Genomic DNA, 19,147 nt, shown 5'->3' on the forward strand with positions numbered 1-19,147 from the left:
CAGCGTCTCCCCTGCCGCTCCGGGACTAGTGGTCTGGGGGGTGGTGGGGGAGGGAGTGGGGCAAGTGGCCCCCTCCCCCGTCCCTCGGGGCCAGTTCCGTGGTGCCTGCCAGGGAGCTGTGGGCAGAGGGCTCCTGCTGGTCTGCGCCCTTGGGGCTGGGCCCCTGGCCGAGGTACTGCGCTGCTTGCTGCCCTCCACCCAGGGCCGTGGGGCCACTTGCACCTGCGTGGGGCTCCTGCGGCCGCCCGAGGGCCCCCGCCCCGCCCACTCCGAGGGGCTTCGGCATTGGGTCCGAGGGGATCCCCGGCTGGAGGACTCTGCAGACCTCCAAGGCCACAGGTGTCCAGGGCCGACAGAAGCACACTGATGTGGGACTGGGGTGGAGGCTCCCGGACGGTGGCAAGGCTCAGAACTCCTGCAGAGCTCTTGCCTGGGAAGACCACGGGATACACGCAGCCATGAGAGGGTCCGTGGCGGGTGGAGGGGTGTGTGGGTGCATGAGGCACCCCCAGGCCTCTTACCTAACACGCCCAGCCTAGAAACAGCGTGCTGGGGCCGCTTGCCTGGGAGGAGGCCGTGGGAGCAAAGGGTGCTCCTGAGGGTGACTGCAGGAGGCGGGCACTGGGCACCGCCCCAGGCGGCCCCAGGTGGGATGCCCGCAGGCTGACTAGCTGGGATCCGCAGCCAAGGTCGGTTCCCCCCAGATGCAGCCGGGGCACCTCAGGGGGCCATGCTAGCCGCAATGCCTCCGTTCTTCAGTGCCGGCTGTGGTGGCAGAAGTGTGGCCCTGGGCGGAACCTCAGCCCTGAGCCCCTTTGGGTGCCCCCTGTGCTGGACTGGGGGCTGCAGGGAAGGCAGGACAGCCGGGAGCCTTCAGCGGGGTCCTGGGCTGCAGCAAACGCCCTCCATGCGTGTCTGCGCACACGCGATGCCCGAGCGCCAGGGCCCACGGGGTGGGCGGAACTGGTCAGCCCGGGCTGCACGCGCGGCCCCGGGCCCAGGGAGGGGCCGTGGGAGCCGAACCGAGACCCGCCGGGACTATGGCCCCATTCACGGCCGCGCGGGAGGAAGATCGGTGGGGCACGGTTGGTGAGACCGGGGCAGGCGGGGCTCGGGCTCGCCCACCGCGCGTCCCCGGGACCCCCACAATCCTGTCCAGGGCTTGCCTCTTAGGGGCCCAGGGAGTCAGTTTGGTCACTGGCGGGACTGAGCGACCTCGAGGGACTCCCGCGCACTCTTAAACAGGGACAAGAATTCGGAGTTCCCTCTCGGGACCGGACTGATCGTTACAGAGCAGCGGGCGTGAGAGTCGAGGTCCCAGCGTACTCCGGGCGGGGCCGCGCCTCCCGCGGTACTCCGGGCGCCGGGCAGAGAGACACGGCTGGTCCTCCCGTGCCTAGAGCGGCCGTCTGCGTCCGCCTGCGCCCGCGCGCCGGAAGCGGAAGCACCTCCGGTCCCGCCCCGCGCGCGGCCATTTTGGAGGCTGAGGCGGCAGCGGCGGCGGCGGCGGGCTCGGTGGGCTCGCTCCGGGCGGCGGCGGCTTTCTCCGGCGCGGGCCCGACTCTCCGCAGCCTGCTCCGGCCTCGGCCACGGCGAGCCAGGGCGCGGCTGCGGCGGCCCACGCGCGGCGACGGGGAGAGGTGAGCCCGCGCGCGGCTCGCGCTGGGCCTCAGGCCGCTCGCCCGTCCCACCGGAGCCGGCCAGGGCGGCGGGCCGGGACGGGGGTTGCCGCAGGACGCTCCGGACCCGGCGGCTCCGCCGAGCCCCCGCCCCCGCCCCTGCCCGCAGGGCCGCCGGGCCCGGAGCGTCGGTACTCGGAACCCTAGTCGGTTCCGGCGGCGCCGGCCAGTTGGGGGCTCAAGCGGCCACACGGCCTGGGTCTCCTGAGAAAGGGGCTTCTCGCTAACCAGGACGCCCTCAGGTACTTCCAGGGCGAGTTAGCGTCATCTTGGCTCCAAAGACACCCCGGGGCGCTCGTGTCGGGGTGGGAGGCTCCCGTCGAGCCCGGCGCCGTTTCCTCTCGGGCAGTTAGACCCTCCAGCTGCGGCACAAAACGGGTGTGCGCTGGACGGTGGCCGCCGGAAGGCAGCCGGCAGGAAGTTCAGACAGAGAGAGGGGGAAGCCGCGGTCCTGACGCCACCGCTGCCAGCCTCCAGTGCTGCTCCTCACTTTCCACGTCTGCTGGGTTTCTGCAGTCGCTGGGCTTCTGGCCACGTGGAACCGTGTAGCTTCCCTTTCCACCGGTGTCAGTTAGCAGTGTCTGTTTACCGCACGTCCGGTTCCCAGCTGGGCGCAAACATGTAACAGCCAAAGAGAGCAGCAAGACCTCTGTCTCTGGGAGGTCTTGTCCAGTTGGGAAGGCAGCTCGCAACGTTAAAGTACCGTGGGTTTATCACGGAGGCACACAGTGTTACAGGGCCCTTCCTGGCTGCTGAGTGAAACTCTGTGATCTGGCTTCAGCAGAAAGGAACCAAAAAATCCACCGTGTAGGTTTAGGCGCAGTTGGCATTGCTGACCTCTGTTTTCAGGCGGGTTAAGTGTTGGGAACCATCTGTCAGCCCGGCTTCCATCCGACCCGTGAAGCAGCCGTAGTGGGGAAGGAGAGACTTCCGTGAAAGTCCTGCCCAGGTGACTGGTGAGGCCAAGGTCTCATGCCATCCTATCAGCTGAGCTAGTGCCCTCCGAGTCTGGAGGAGGGCGAGTGGACGCTGGGCTGGCGAGAGGTCTCACTCAACTTAACTGACTTGAGCCTGGAGGGGAGTGTGTCCTGGGAAGAGCAAGCTGGGCTCCCTTCACTCCATCATTTCTGTGCGTTGAAATGGTCCCTGCTGTGTCACTTTTTTGTCAGCACTTAATTCCCCCATGGACGCCCCTCATTTGCTCGGGGCCGGTGAGACCCTTCGCTATCAGTGTGTGCGCGTGTGCGCGTGCTGTGGACCCCGTATTCACATTTTGATTTCTTTGTGTGTCTTTCCTGTCATATTTGGCTGGGGAGAATTGGGAGAAACAGTCTCACCGGGAACCCCTGGTGGGGGGCAGGAGAGAGTTGTTCTGAGGGGGCCCAGAAGGGGCAGCTGGGGAGCGTTTTCCTCTTGACGAACTTAATTATGTCCTAAATAGGATTTTGACGTTGATGCCTCTGAAAGCGAGGACAAGAGAAAACTTTGTCTGCCCTGACCAGGCAGGATCTACTTTGTTTCTTGTTTGTGTGAATTGTCCATCAGCGTTTGCTGAGACCCATTTGAATTTTCTGGTGAATTACTTTGTGTGGTCTGAGACTCTGTAACTTCAGAGAGAACGTAAACCCTGGTGGTGATCCTGCTGCAGCCTGTGTTTGTTCCCACGTGGTGGCCTGGGGAGAGCTGCAGGGTCTGTGCTCCTGGGCCAGCGGCCCTGTCCATTCCAGGGGCTGCTCTGTACACCGGTGCCCCGTGTAGGTGGAGCAGCGCAGGCGCTCATGGCAGGGGTGGGCATTTGGCTCTGGAGAGGGTGGCTCTCGAGCTAGACCAGAGAGCCCTGGGTGAATCTTCCACCAGTCAAGACTGGCTGGGATGGGTTGGAGCTTTTGTGAGTGGCCTGGCTTGGTGCCCTCCTGGGCTGGCGGGACCTTGACTGGCAGGTGGTGGGACCGGGATGACCAGACTGGATGTGGAGAAAGCTGATCTGACATCTGTGTACGAGACCGTTGAAATGAAGGGAGTGAACACTGGGGGCCAGCTGGGAGGCTGCTGTGGCAGTTGAAGCAGAAAGTAACAGACCTGAGTGGAGATGAAGGAGCGGGGTCAGCAGTGGTGCGGCATGGCAGTGTGGCGGGCTGCTGCGGTGCACAGGCCCCGAGGGTGAGTCGCAAACAGTTCCAGCCTGATCATCTCCTGGACCTGGCCTTCTGGTTGGGAAGCCTCTGAACAGGCTGGTGGTGATGGGGCTCTGAGGGGAAGTAAACCAGACCAAGGGTTGAGAGTGGGGAGACCTCCGGGGAGGGGTCTTGAAGGGGCGAGTGAGCGTACGAAGGCCATACGTCGAGGGGAGGAGGAACAGACTCGGGAGGGGAGGGCCGGGGCCGGGCAGGCTGGGGGTTGAAATGGAGACCCTGCAGCCAGTGTCCAGCGTTGGGAAGCATAGACGTGCTTGTTCTGAGAGCAGGTGGCACGAGGGCTTGGGAGCGCTGAGCAGAGCATCGGTGGCAGGAGCAGGAGCTGGGAGGGGAGCAGGGGGCCTGTCCGGGCCTGGTACCCCCTCTCCCCGCAGCCCTGCACTTCCCCATGCAGCTCCCTCTCCCGTGTTTTAGATGAGTGGTTTTTACACTTGATCTTTAGCAACAGAACCCATTTGCCTTTCCACCTTAAATTATAAGAAACGCCAGGATATAAAGCACGTTGAGGTGGAGTGCTCAGATTTCTCTGGGAGTAAGGAGTCCTGTCCCCCACTTCTCTGCTCCTCCCCCTCAGCCTCGAGCATATCTTATGGCTCCTGGGGTCTTCATGCAGGCTGCTCTCCCTTCTTTTAATGATGCCAACTTGCTCCTTGCCCCTGCCTGCCTTGAGCTCAGCCAAAAACCCTGCTGGGCTGAGCACCTAGAGGGGGCTTGCTGGCCCTGCTGTCCAGTCTCTGCATGTGGTGCCTCCTGGACAGCGACCCAGTTTTGTCCCCCCGAGCCCACCGCATTCTTTCTGTGTGCTCACCTGTGGCCGCTTCTGCCCCATAAGTGCCTGAGTCTTTCAGGGGTCACCATCTCTGCATGCTGGGGGAGAGAGGCTCCTATGCCCCCTGGTTCCTTTTACTTGCTAGCAGGTGTGCCAGTGAGCGTGGATCAGCAGCCTCTGGCGGGGGTGGGCGTGGCTGAGCACCTCTGCTTAGGCCCCCTCCCCTAAAAATTGCTTTTGTCTTTTTCTTGTTTACCTACAAGCGCAGGGAGGAAGCTTTAGGTTTTCTTTTTTTTTTTTTTTAACTTTTTATTTTCCTTTTCTGTATCATTCTGTTTAATGTCCATCCATCAGTGTGTTTTCTGAAAGTTTGAGAGCAGACTGCACACTTCATACTCTTTGAACACATAATCCTTCCATGTATATTTCCTTCAAACAAGAATATTTATTTGCTTAGAGGGGAGTTAATGCCCCTATTGTCCTTTTGAGCCTTTTCTCCTTCATTCTTAGATGCCTTCCAGGATCATTTATTGCATTTAATTGTCATTATCTCTTTAGTTTTTCTCTTTCTATTTTTTAAATTGTGGAAACATTTATACATCATGAATCTCCTTGTCCCGACCCCTCCCAGGCACCCCACACAGTGTGGCTAGTCGAACTGACAGTGTGGCAGTGCCCTCCCTGCCACAGTGCTGTCACTTTCCCTCACCCCTCACGGGAGCGCGCATTCTGCATAAACTCCCCACGATCTGCCCCTCTGGTAACCTGTGCTTTGGTCTCTATGAGCTTGCATATCTTCTCTGACATTTTCTTTGTGTTTGCCATGTGCCTAAATGTAACATCCTAATCTGTGACAATCTCATTTGGTTTGATACCAACTTAACAGCCTCAGTAGCTTATACAGACTATGTCCTCCACGTTTGGGTAGTTCTTATCACAAATTACATACTTAAACTTTATAAGTGAGAACCATTGATTTGTCATTACATTTGATTCATTTGCACTTTACTTTAGATCCTGTAGGCGTTATAAAGTAGCGTCAAAAATAAAAGGTATAGTAGTCGTGGCATTTACATTTACGAGGGTGGGTGTATCCACACAGAGGTCTCTGCTCCTTCACGCGGCTTCCGGCTCTTGTCCAGCGCCCTCTCCTTCCCACCTGCAGAGCTCTCGCTCAGGGCAGGTCTGGTGGTGATGGACTGCCTCAGCTCTGGTTTTTCTGGGAATGGCTTATTCTTTCCCTCTTTTTTTTTTTTTTTTTTGGCATGGGCAGGCGCCATGAATTGAACCCAGGTCTCCAGCATGGTAGGCAAGAATTATGCCACTGCACCGCCCTTTCCCCTGTTTTTTGTTTTTGTTTTTTAATTTTTTTTAATTCTTAAATTAAAAAAAAATGACAACAAAGAAACACAGACGTTCTTAACATATGATCATTGCGTTCTGCATATATAATCAGTAATTCACAATATCATCACATAGTTGCATATTCATCATCATGATCATTTCTTAGAACTTGCCTCCCCCTCGTTTTTGAAAGACAGTTTTGCTGGATATAGAATTGTCGGTTGGCAGTTTTTTGCTTTCAGCTCTTTAAATATGTCTTCCCACTGCCGCCTTCTTTTTTTTTAATTTTAATTGAGAAATCTTGACACATACATTTTATACATGGTGTACAATCAGTGTCACAGTATCATCACATAGTTGTGTATTCATCACCATGATCATTTTTAGAACATTTGCATCATTCCAGAAAAAAAAAAAAAAACCACTGCCTTCTTGCCTCCATGGTATCTGATGGAAATAAGTGCTGAAGCTTATTGAGGCTCCCTTGTGTCTGACACGTTGCTTCTCTGTGCGGCTTTCAGAATTTTCTGTTTGTCTTTGGTATATATGACAGTCTGATTATATCGTGGTGTAGAGTGGGTCTGTTTGGGTTTATCTTGTTGAAGGTTTTAAGCATCTTGGATGTGGGCATTAATGTCTTTTGTTAATTTGGGAAGTTTTCAGCCATTATTATCTTTGGATATTCTCTCTGCCTCTGTCCCTCTCTCCTCCTGAGGCTCCCACGGTATGTGTTGCTGCACTTGATGAGGCCCCTTAGGCTCTCTTCACTTCTCTTTGTTTTTTCTTCTTTCTGCTCCTCAGCCTGGATGGTTTCAGTGGCCTTACCTTCAGGTTCTCTGATTCTTTCTACTGCCAGCTCCAGTCTGCTGCTGGACCCGTCTAGGGAATATTTAATTTCTGTTGCTGTGGTCTTCAGCTCTGTTTCGTTTCTTTCGTAATTTCCATCTCTGTTGTGTTCATGTAGTGTTTTCCTGATTTCCGTTAGTTCTTTGTCTGTGTTTACCTTTGGGCTCTGAGGTGTCTGTTCCTTAAGCCTGTATCCAGCTAGTGTTATGTCAGAGCTCTCTTCCTTGAATGCCAGGAGCTGAACAAAAAAAGAAAAGAAGAAGAAAAAAAAGGAAATGTCTTTCCCAGTCTGCAGATTAATCAGTGCTCTCCTTCAGAACTTATTCATAGGATGAGTAGGGAATAGCTCCAGGCCAAAACATAGGGGCCTACCTTTTCCTTTCGTCTTGAGTGTGCACTCCGTTTACATAGTTACCAATGTCTTCTTCCCTGGGAAACAGTGTCCTCACAATCTGGGCATTGCGCTGTGTGTCCTACAGCCAGTGATCCCTGCCCCAGGCAGCACGACCTGTTGCTCTCCCAGAGTTGTGTAGGAGAGCTCGGTGCACTGCCTTCTACGTGCAGGGCAAGTTCTGGGATGGTGAGTCCCTCAGGCACCACCAGACAGATTTGGACAGGCATATGTGCTCCCGGGATGTTCCTGAGGGTCAGTCTGCCCCTCCAGAACTGGGACCACTGCGTGGAAATGGTGAGGGCTGGGGTGGGTGCCAGCCAGGGTACTAGGAAATCCCACTTTAAGTAGCCTTTCTTTTGATTTGGAGCTTACGTGTTCTTACAGTCCTTTATCTGACTTCTGGAGCTTGGAGAAAGATGTTTCTGCCAGTTCTTGCTGGTTATTCACAGCCTCTGGGGACTGGAAGGGGTGTCCCGCTCCACCTTGGTTAGGGCAGGCCCCAGGTTCTCTTAATCTTTGTGTCTATGTTGGGTGCTCATAGGCAGCCAGTGTGGTACCTGGGTGTGGGGAAAGGGTGGCCGTTCTGGGGAGCTTCTGGTGTGGTCCTGGATGAGGGCATAGAATGTCCTACATTCAGATCCTGGCCTGCAGAAAGTAAAGCAAAAGGTGCCCTGGGCACGGGGGCCATGGGCGCGACTGCCGCCCCTCCTCTTAAACCTGAGTGTCTGTTGTTGACAGATGAGCAGCAACAGCAGCAAGAGAGCGCCCACAACTGCCACCCAGAGGCTGAAGCAGGACTACCTCCGGATCAAGAAAGACCCTGTGCCTTACATCTGTGCCGAGCCTCTGCCTTCCAACATCCTCGAGTGGTGAGGCTCTTCACTGCTGCTCCCCATACCCGCTCTGTGGCCCCCCCTGCACCCATGCCTGTAGCCGGCACCTACAATCATCTGTACCAGCAACCCCTTGTGGGGCTCTCCCCTGGCTGCCAGGCGTGGTGCTGGACTTGGTCCCTGGTCTCAGGGTGGTGTGGGGCCCTCCGCCCTCCTCCCTCCTCAGGTATGAGTGGACACTGGTAGGGGCTACTGGACACGCTCTGGTCTTCATAAGATGGCTTGCAGGGCACAGAGTAGGGTCTTGCTTTGCTTATGCTGGGGCTGGAGTAAGCCTTCCTCCTAGAGGAAGTACGAGCCCGCAGGGTCTGTGAGCGGGTGTGCAGGCTGGCGCGCTTGGAAGCGGCAGTCCCAGAGGGGACTCTGCTCTTTGCTTCTTTACCCTGTAAGGGGGCCGCCCCCTCCTCACCCTCCCAGCCAGCCCTGGGGCTTCCTGTTAGCCATCAGGTCAGTGCTGGTGGGCTTGGTGCCTTGTGATCGTTAGGGCAGCTCTGTTGCTGTGGTAACATGAGACTTCGCATACCTCTCCAGAAGGACTGTGCCTTCCAGCTTTGTTGATGCTCTTCTTTGTTTGAGGTGCTGTATTTTTTGATATTTAAGAAATTCCTTATATTTTTTTGTTCTAGCAAAAAGAGGTTTACCAGAGTTTAAAAGAAACATGTTGAGGTTAGACATGTGTTTCATGATTCTGAGTCCAGTGTCCTTAGTTTACAGGGAAGGACAGAGCCTTGGACAGATGGAAGGACCCCAGGGTGGGGAGGTTCCCGGCAGGGTGGATGAGAGAGTCCTGCGCAGACTTGTGTCAGAACAGACCTCTCCTCACCCACCCCACCCCATGACAGAAAGCACACTTGGCCCCCAGAACACACTTAGCAGGTGAGGGGTAGCTTCCTAGGCTGTTGGCCTTTGCAGTTCCTGGCACCGTCCCCATTTTGTGGAAAACCCCTCTCCGCCTGGGTGTGTATTGGGGTTCCCCACGACCTCCTCCAGGTTCGATAACTTGCCAGGAGGACTCACAGGACTCAGCATGGGGTCAGTAAATGCGGCTAAGATTTGGTGCTGCAAAAGGACGTGAAACAAAATCAGCTAAGGAAGAGATGAGGGGTGAAGCCCAGGGGAGACATTGCGTGAGCTCCCCACATCCCTTCTCAGTGGGGTTCCACAGGCCATGCTTAGTTCCCCCAGCAGTGAACGGTGACAGCATGCATGAGATGCTGCAGCCCGGGAAGCTTGTTTAGAGACTTGGGTCCAGGGCCTTCCCTGGAGGTCTGGTCGTGCTCCCAAATTCCAGGCTCCCAGAGGGATAGTAGGTGTTGGGTGTGAGCCACGCCTTGTGTGCCAGCAGCTGAGGTGCAGGACACATCACATGCAAGCCTCTCGGAAAGCTCAGCCAGGCCCCCCATGGGAGCAGCTTTCCCACAGCCTGGGCAGGGGTCTCGCCCGTTAACTTCCCTGGAAATGGGCTCTTTGTGTAAAGGTTGGGCCCATAGGCCCTGCCCTTTGAGCAGCGTATCCTGATCCCCTCCGCCCTCCAAGTCTGCGTGAACTGTGACAGAATAAAAACTTGTATGTATTTTCCTAGTTTTGGCTCAGCAGTTGGGAGCCGTAACAAATTAAGGCCACGTTTCTGAGTGAGCTGTATGCTCCCCCTTGTCCGGGGCCCCTTTCCCTCGGTGCCTTTAGGGTTAAAATGGGGCACATCTTATCCCAGAGCAAAGAGGTGTTTGGAGCAGTGCTTACAGCCGTGTTTGGTTTCTGGAATTTCTGGTTGGTTTTACTTTCTTCTTTGTGCTTTTCTGTTTTGTTTGAAAATTCGTAAAGCCCATGCCCCTCTTTGCATCGAGCCCAAAGCCTTGTTTCTTTGCACAGGAGGGGGCTGTTTTCCTGGGCTGAGGCCCCAGGCCCAGCTGGGGCAGTCTATTAGAGCTGATGGCCTTTAGGGAAGCTGCTCCTGTGCTCCAGGCCAGCTGCTTCAGGGTCTTCTCTGGGCGTCCAGGTTCGGGCACCAGGGGGAACAGGGCCAGCTCCTCCTGGCACAACCCGTCTGTGACTCAACCTGTGTGTGTAATGTCTGGGCACATTGAAAAGTGCATGTCTTTAAGTGTGTCTCAAGAGTGTATCGTGGGTACTTAGGTAGTTTGGTGGTAGAATTCTCGCCTGCTGTGTGGGAGACCTGGGTTTGATTCCCAGCCATGCACCCCCCACCGCCCCCAAAGAAAAACAAAACCATGTTGTGAACAGAAATCCCTATGCGATATGTATCACATATCTGCCTCCGTGTGTGTGTATAGATACAGATCTACATACATGTTGGGAGACATATACAAAATGTAAAAAATAATGTATTGTGAGGTTTTAAATTTTGTTCACATTTCCACTGATGTTAATGAGTGGAGAGAATGAACTCCTCAAGTGTTTTGTTGCAGCAGTTCTGCGATGGGTCTCGCAGTGCATAGCGCTGAGCCCTGGCCTCATGCTGCAGGTGTGAGTGTCTGGGCCCTAGCAGTCCCAGCCTTGGAGGGACTCAGATTGTGGGGAATTTGCCCAAATGCCAAGTGATTTTCTTCTCTTCCTAGGCATTATGTTGTCCGAGGCCCTGAAATGACTCCTTATGAAGGTGAGTCTCTTGTTCTGAGTTAGAAAAACGAGAAGCAGTTTTTATATTCTGAACACACCTTGTCGTTAGACATCTTTTATTTATAAATAACAGTCTTTCTATTTCAAGTGTGTATAAGTTGAATTGGATTTATTTGGAACTCATCTGCATCTCTCCAGGCCCTGGAGGTGTTTGCTCAGAGTTTGGTTTTGCTCTTATGTCTAGATCTTCAGGGCCCCTCTCAAATATCACTGCTTCACTCAGTCTCACCTGTCAGTGGAATTAGACTGGGGAGCAGCAGGTTGGGGAAATGGAATAAAATGTAGCCCCTTTCTTCTCCTGGTTCCCAGGACCAAGGAGGGATACTGGGAGGGAAAGAAAGGTGCCTCCCTTGAGGCTGTCCCACTGAGGTGTCCTGGGAGCTGAGGGGTGTGTCCCCTGTGCAGACCAGGCATCTGGGGCTGGGAGAGATGAAAGATCACCTTGGCCAGGCGTGGTCTTGGCACTCTGGCTCTCCCACTGCCCCCAGCGCCTAGTCAGGAGGCCTTACCTCCAATGACCAGAAGGTTTCAGGGACAGACAAGTCTTGGGAGCTGTCCTGTCCGTCACCTGTCTGTCTGTGGCAGCTGCTGGAGCCACAGCAGAGATGGAGCAGACTCTGGGCTGTGGACCTCCATCCCTGACAGGGCGAGCTCAGGGCAGAGTGGTGACCAGGTGAGCAGTGCTTTTGCTTTCTGGACAGTGGGCCCTGGCTTGAGGCAGCTAGAACAGCTCACTCTTGTCTGCTTACATTATGTTTTACATGAGATTTATTTTGGCGAGAGTTCTGTCTTGGATGGTCAGAGGAGACTTTTGGAGTAGTTAAAAATTAAAAGAGTTAAAAAGGCCAAGCTCTTCCAAAGGTAGCTTGGCAAAAGGTATCAATAGACTTATATCATCGTCTTTTTTGGCCTGACAATCCCAATTCTTGGATAATCTATCCTACAGAAATGAGAGTACGGAAATGAGTTAGAAGAGCAGACCATTGGAAACCATGTGGATGTACAGCAGTTGGGTGGGTGGCTAATGGGCTCTGGTATGTGCCTGTGTGGTGGACACTCAGACAGCACCGAAAGCCATGCTGGCCACTGTAGACAAGGCAGGAGAGAGGACTCATAACGGGTCGTATAAGAACTAGAGAAACGCTTGGTAAATACTCAAATGTTGGTGACAAATTTGAAGAGCACACACCGAAACCAAATGGGTTATCTTCATCTAGCAAGTGAGACCTTGGCTGGCTTTTTTGGGTTTTTTTTTTGAAAAAAGTTTGTTGAAGAGAAAGCAAGCACACACTCGAGGGTTGAGCATGGGGGTGCTCAAGAGAGAGTCATGCCAAGGCTGCCTCTTTAATTCTTTATGTCTTTTAGTAGTTTCCAAAGAAATAGTGAACATCTACTAATTGTGTGCCCAGTAACAACAAAACCAGTCAGGGCTGTGGGTGGCAAAGGTGTTGGTTACAGGTTTGGTCCTGGGCTGGGCTGGCACAGCAGGGAGAGCTGAGACAGTGGTAGGCAGGCGGCCCTGCGACCTTGGTCCTTTGAGACCCCTTCCCTCCATGACCCTGCCCACCTGGGACCTGCCCCATCCCGGGCATGTCCTGCTGAGGCGGCCCCATTTTTCCAGACTCGGGAAGGAGGCACTTCCCTGTCCAGGCCTGAACCCATCCCTCCCTTCCCCAGTCCTTGCCCATTGAGGTGTCTTCTCTTGCACGTGTCAGTTTCTCTACTGGTCCTGCCCTCAGGCTGCAAGCATGCTCAGTCCATCCTGTATCCATTTTCCTCTGGAAACAGCTTTGTTTGCCATTCCATCTCTACTTTTTCTTTGCCGGTGGCCAGGCTCACAGAAGCAGCAGGAGGCACAAGCTGCCACCCATCCTCTGGCGACTGCCAGGCCAAGGGGCCACTCTCAACCTTGCTTCTGACCTCTGTAATGTCCGAAGTATTGATCCTCCTGCCTTCCTAGAAGGCGCCTTTTCTGACCCCTAGGTGCCTGGGCCTCCCTTCCTGGCCTTCTCGGGACACTCACCTGTGCTTCTCCTGGCTCCTAGCTTGCTGCTGACCTCTTCCTGGTGGGCCCCATGCCCATTGCTCTGGCTCCTGGCAGGTGTCCCACAGGTGTTGACCGAGCATGCCAGTCATCCCCGGATAGGAGCGCTGCTTTAACAGTCTTCCCAAATTCGTCTATCCAAATCCTAACAACGTTTTCTGTAGTTGTAGAGAACCTTGTTCTGAAATTTACATGGGAAGATAAAGGAACTAAAATAGCTAAAACAGTGTTTAAGTGAAGAGTCAAGTGGTAGGGTTCAGTCTGCCTGACTCTAAGGTGTCCTTTAAAGCTGCACTCCTCAGGACTGTGGTGTTGCCAAGGTCAGAAAACAGACTGTGGGACACGCGTGCCGGCTTCTGACGAGGTGCGCCAGCAGTTCCATGTGGCAGGATGTTGCTGGAGGGCGTGGGCATCCACCCCACTCACCCAGAAGTCACCTCAAGAGGGATCCTGGGCCTAAGTGTCATATGTACGAATGTAAGACTTCTAGGGTTTGGAACTTTAGTGCTAAGTCTAGTTTTTAATTTGACACCAAAAGCACAATTTGTAAGAGGATAATTGGTAAATTGGACATCATCAAAATTTAAAAACTTTTGTTTTGCAAGAGAGCCTATTAAAAGGATAAGAAAACTACAACCTGGGAGAAAGTATTTGCCAACCACCTATCTGAAAAACAGCTAGCATCTAGAATGTGTCAAATTAATCAGTTAAGTGATGCTACACCATGACAAGTGGGATTTATTCTAGGAACGCAAAGGTGTTTCAACATAAGACAGTCTGTAACACACCACATGAGTAGAGTGAAGGAAAAAAGAAAAAAGCTGCGTGATCATCTCAGTTGTATAGAAAAGGTATCTGACAGAATTGAATATCCTTTCATGATAAAAACTCTCAGAAAACCAGGAATATAAGGGAAATTCCTGAACTTGATAAAGAACATTTATGAAAACCCACAGCAAATACCATACACAGTAGTAAAGACTGAAAAGTTTTTCCCCGAAGACCAGAAACGAAACAAGAATCCCTCCTGTCGCCACTGTTAATTGAAGTCATTGTGTTGGAAGTTTTGGCCACAGCAGTCAGGCAAGAAAAAATAAATAGAAGTGTCCAAATTGGGAAGGAAGAAGTAAAACGATCAGATAATGTGATCTTATGCATAGAAAATTCCAGAGAATTCACAAGAAAACAAAGCTAAAAAAATGAGTACAGCAAAAAATAAACACAGAAGCAGTTGGGTTTCTATAATCTAGTAATGAATAATCTGAAAAGGAAATCAAGAAAATAATTCCATTTACAATAGTGTCTAAAATAATAAAATACCTAGGAATAAATTTAACCAAGGAGGTGAAGGTACGCTTGAAAACTGCAAAACCGCTGAAAGAAATGAAAGAAGACCTAAATAAGTGGAAAGACGTCCTGTGTTCACAGATTGAAAAGACGAAATATCACTGAGGAGGTGTCAGTGCTATTTAAAATGAGCTACAAAATCCGTTAAATCCTTGTAAAAATTCCAGCAGTCTTTTTTTTGCAGAAATGGAAGAGCTGATTCATACGAATTTTTTTTTTTTCTTGTATGCTGTATGGCGGGGTTCACATTTCATTCTTTTTCCATGTGAGTATCCCCTTATTGCAGCACCATTTTTTTGTTTGTTTGATTTTCCATTTGTTTGCTTGTTTGTTTTTTGGGAAGTGCATGGGCCAGGAATCGAACCTGGATCTCCTGCATGGCAGGTGGGAATTCTACCACTGAGACACCCTCGCATCCCCACATATAAAATTTTAAGGGGACCAAATAGCTAAAATAGTTGTGAAAAAGGAAAAGTTGAAGGACTCTCTTCCTGATTTCAAAACTTACTGCAAAGTTGTAGGAATTAAAACCATGTACTTACAGACTCAGTAGAACTGAGAGTCCAGACTTAAATCCACACATTTATGGCCAGTTTGTGTTTAACAAGAGTGCCAGGTCCATTCAGCTGGGAAAGAGGGGTCTCTTCAACAAGTGTACCGAGGCACTGGAGGTCCACATGGAAGAGAATGAGTTTGGCTCCTAGTTCTCACCATGTACAAAAATTAATTCAAAATGAATCAGCGATAATAAAAATGTGCATATATCGGTTGTAACATGTATCACACCAATGCAAGGTATTAATAATAGGGTGGTGTATGGGAATCCTATATTTTACATATGATTGTTTTGTAAACCCACAGCTTTTCTAATGCTAAGACAAAACAATTAGCAACCTAACTATAAGAGTTAATTCCTACAAGAAAACAGGGAACTATCTTCAGGACCTTGTATTAAGCAGTGGGTTCTTAGATTTTACACCAAAAATATAAGCAGTAAATGAAATAAGTGATAAATGGGACATCATCAGAATTTAAAACTTTTTACATCAGAAGACATCAAGAAAGTGAAAAAACCTACAGAATGGGAGAAAATATTTGGAAACCACATATTTGTAAGGATTTAATATCTGGAATATTAAAGAACTCCTACAATTTAACATTAAAAAGACAACCTAATTAAAAAATGGATGAAAGACTTGAAAAAGACATTTCTCCAAAGAAGATATACAAAATGGCCAATAGGTGTATGTAAATTAGAACTTCAGATACCACTCTGCTCATACCTACTAAGATGGCTGTTACTAAAAAGAAGAAAAGAACAAATGTTGGCAAGGATGCAGGAGAGATAGAAACCTCCGTACGTTGTAAAATGATGCAGCTGTTGTAGAAAGCAGCTTGGCAGTTCCTCACAAATTTAAACATGAAATTGCTATATGATCTGGAAATTGCATTCCTAGGCACGCACCCGAAAGAATTGAAAGCAGGGACTAGCACAGGTATTTACATACTGATGTTTATCACAGTGTTATTTACCATAGTCAAAAGATGGAAGCAACCAAAGTTTATCAACAGATGAATGAATTTTAAAATGTTTGTCCATACAGTGGGATATGATTGAGCCATAGAGAGAAGGGGTATGCTACAGCATGGATGAGCCCTGAAGACATCACATCCTGTGAAACAAGCCAGATGTGAAGAGGATAAAGTCTGTTTCTCCAAATGAAGTCCTTAGAATTAGCAAATCCGTAGAGATGGCACAACCACCACTGTAGAAGGCAGACTAGTGGCTGGCAGGATGGGGGCGGAGAGTACAAGGGAGTATCGCCAGACGGGGGTCTGCAAGTAGATGGGGGTCTGCAAGTAGAGGAGCACTTCACCTTAGACAGTATTGCCGGTGCATGTGCATGTCCCTGAATTGCACTTAAAAACAGTTAAAATGATTTTCATGTTAGGTTTATTTTATCACACTTAAGTAAAATGTCTTTGTGCATGTGGTTACATAGTTCTGTGTTTGTTTTTTTTAATATGAGTAACAAGTTCTATGTATGGTTCTGTAAGTTGCTTTTTCTTCTTTTTTTTCAAACTTGATTTGCCATGAGTAAGCCAAACATGGTTTCGGACTGCCGCCTTCTGCTGGTTTAGCTTTTTGGGCTGCTGCCTCCAAGGAGGTCAAGGTGGAGTCACTGGTTGGGGAGTCACTGGCATGAGATGACCGAAGGGATACCAAGGGCACAAGTGGACAGAGGGGGAGCACTGGGACAGAGGCCCCCATGGGGAGGGGTGTCTGCTGACCCGTGGCCATGAGGCCTGGAATGTGGGGGGTGGGCACAGGGTAGACCCATTGTGGCTCTGAGGCAACCCAGCTGGGGGAGTGCTGCAGCATGGTTAAGGTGGGAGAAGGTGCAACATGGTGGCTGGCTGCTGGGGCAGCCTGCGGGAGGTGGAGAAATGGGGGTGGGGCGTTGCTGTGTCAGGACCTTGAGGGGTTGTCAGGTTGCGCTCTGGGAGAGAGGCGGCCTCAACCTGATGTGCGAGCCCCTGCAGGACATCAGGACAATCGGGGGTGGTCCAGGGCAGGGTGGTCGTGTGCTGCGCAGCTGGTGGTCCCAGGCTCACATGCGAGGCAGGGGATCTGCCTGTTCGCAGGGGACGTGCAGGCACCAACGAGGGATTCGGGGTGGGGCGTGTGGGCAGTGGGAGCGCAAGGAGGCATGTTTGGGTAACCACAGGCTCTGTGCTTTTTCTGTTTTGGAATAGGTGGCTATTATCATGGAAAACTAATTTTTCCCAGAGAATTTCCCTTTAAACCTCCTAGTATTTATATGATAACTCCCAATGGAAGATTTAAGTGCAATACAAGGTAAGGCCCTTTGCATATTCTTGCCGGTCATGGGGGGGATGTGCGTGCCTCTTTTGAGCAAGCCCCTTGTTTGCAGGCTCTGTCTCTCCATCACGGATTTCCACCCGGACACGTGGAACCCTGCGTGGTCTGTCTCAACAATCCTCACGGGACTCCTGAGCTTCATGGTGGAGAAGGGCCCCACACTGGGCAGTGTGGAGACCTCAGACTTCACGGTGAGGCATGAGCGGTCTGCGTGCCCAGGCAGGGAGCAGCCTTCTGTTCTAGGGGCTGCCACTCTGCTCTGTCCTGCTCCTGGCACCATCCCAGACCCCCGGCCCATCTCTCTGCTCTGACGCTGGCTGTTACCCCCATTAAATCTTGCCTGCTTCTGTACTCCTTGGGTTCTGGGGCAGTTGGGGGCAGGAGGTCCGTTCCACAGCCCCCAGGCGGCTTGGACAGAGCCAGTGCTCTGAGGCTGGTGAGATGAGGTTTCTTTCTCCTTATGTGTGTGTTTCTTCTGTTTTTTTAAATAGGAGTCAAGTTTAATGTCCTTGATTGATGAGAAAAGATGCATGAGTCTTTCTTAAGCATAAATATGTTATGAAGAACAAACTTAAGTGGTTTCTCTGACAAAAAGACAGCAGCCCTTGACTCTTTTTGTTGTTGTTTTATTTTTAATTTTCGTTTTTAGCAGCCCTTGACTCTAAAAGGATCTGTTTTTAGAATTTTGAAAGAGGGTGGGCCACAGTGGCTCAGCAGGCAGAATTATCACCTGCCATGCCAGAGACCCGGCTTCGTTTCTTGGTGCCTGCCCATGTAAAAAAAAAAGAATTTTGAAAGAGTTGAAGGTAGCGTTCCACTGACATTTCCCTTCTCTTTCTTCCTAGAAAAGACAACTGGCTGTGCAAAGTTTAGCATTTAATTTAAAAGACAAAGTTTTTTGTGAATTATTTCCCGAAGTTGTGGAGGTGAGTGTTAAGTAGGATAGTGAGAGTTGGGATCCTTCTTATTTTCTCTACATTAAAAACACTTCCACATTCTATTCTTTCTAAAGGGAATGTGTTGTCCCGTGTGCCCCAAGGTGCAGGGGTCTCCGGGGCTCACGAGGTGTGGCAGAGCACAGGGTATATGCTGTGGTAAGGGGCTCGGTGACAGCAAGTAGCCCCTCCTTGGCCATCGCCTGGCTCTGGGTACACACAGGTCCAGCAGGTGTCACAGGAGGCCTTGGCACGAGTTGGGGAGGGAGGTGGGGAGCAGAGGAGTGGGACTGCCCGCTGGCCAGGCCACGGTGATCGTGTCAGCCTGTGAGACCCGGCTGGGTGGTGCTGGCCTGTCCCTGGTTCCTTCATCTGTGAAATGAGGTGAGGGACGGGCCTGCTTCAGGCTGAAGGTCAGGGTGGAACGTGGCCACAGGACGTGCCGAGAGGGCAGTTGGTGGCAGCGGGGGGCTTGGGGGACTTCCTTCCTGCTCATCGTCAGCCTCAGGAGCCTTCCTGGTCTCGAAGCCACTTTCCCTTTTAGGCCAACCCTGTTTTGCGTGCTGCTTTTTCTTAGGAAATTAAACAGAAACAGAAAGCACAAGATGAACTCAGCAGCAGACCCCAGACCCTGCCCTTACCAGACGTGGTTCCAGATGGGGAGACGCACCCTGGCCGGAACGGGCTCCCGCTCCTCAACGGGCATGCGCCGGTGGCCGGGCCCCACCTCCCAGGGCTGCAGCAGGCGCAGCGGCACCACGGACTGCTGGGTGGCGCGCTGGCGAACTTGTTTGTCATCGTGGGGTTTGCGGCCTTTGCCTACACGGTCAAGTACGTCCTGCGGAGCATAGCACAGGAGTGATGCACGGAGGCCCGGGCCGCGTCAGCAGTCACTCGGAAGCGGGGGGACTCTGCGCCCGGGAGCCAGCCCTGGGACCCCCCCTGGATGCCCCACACACGGGGTGAGCCCTCCAGCCCCTGGGCTCAGCTTTCCAGAGATCATCCTGGGGAGACAAAACCCACAGGCGCCCCGAGGAGGCAGAGCTGGGGCGACGCGCTGGGTGCCTGTGGGCTACCGAGCTGCTCAGCGCCCACGGCCGGGCGAGGCGGCGTGCTGTTTTATAGTCTGTTTCCTGTATTGTCTTCTGGATCTGTTTGAGTAAACATGTTTCTCATTTTA

The 19,147-nt window shown here is 52.1% G+C and overlaps 1 protein-coding gene across 3 annotated transcripts; it reads left to right on the top strand.

Moving 5' to 3' along the window:
* Positions 1 to 985: 985 nt before the first annotated feature.
* Positions 986 to 19,147, top strand: UBE2J2 (ubiquitin conjugating enzyme E2 J2). Of its 3 annotated transcripts, none has more exons than XM_077151626.1 (7): positions 986 to 1,085; positions 7,966 to 8,096; positions 10,697 to 10,737; positions 16,906 to 17,008; positions 17,085 to 17,223; positions 17,878 to 17,958; positions 18,545 to 19,147. In XM_077151626.1, exons 1-7 carry the CDS (start codon positions 1,041 to 1,043, stop codon positions 18,827 to 18,829), a joined length of 825 nt encoding a protein of 274 aa, XP_077007741.1. In that variant the 5' UTR covers positions 986 to 1,040; the 3' UTR covers positions 18,830 to 19,147. The 3 variants fall into 3 exon arrangements, with proteins under 3 accessions (XP_077007741.1, XP_077007743.1, XP_077007742.1); XM_077151628.1 differs by lacking the exon at positions 986 to 1,085 and adding an exon at positions 1,502 to 1,640; XM_077151627.1 differs by lacking the exon at positions 986 to 1,085 and adding an exon at positions 1,773 to 1,921.

The sequence above is a fragment of the Tamandua tetradactyla genome, chromosome 2, assembly GCF_023851605.1.
Source record: "Tamandua tetradactyla isolate mTamTet1 chromosome 2, mTamTet1.pri, whole genome shotgun sequence".
NCBI classification, from domain to species: Eukaryota; Metazoa; Chordata; class Mammalia; order Pilosa; family Myrmecophagidae; genus Tamandua; species Tamandua tetradactyla.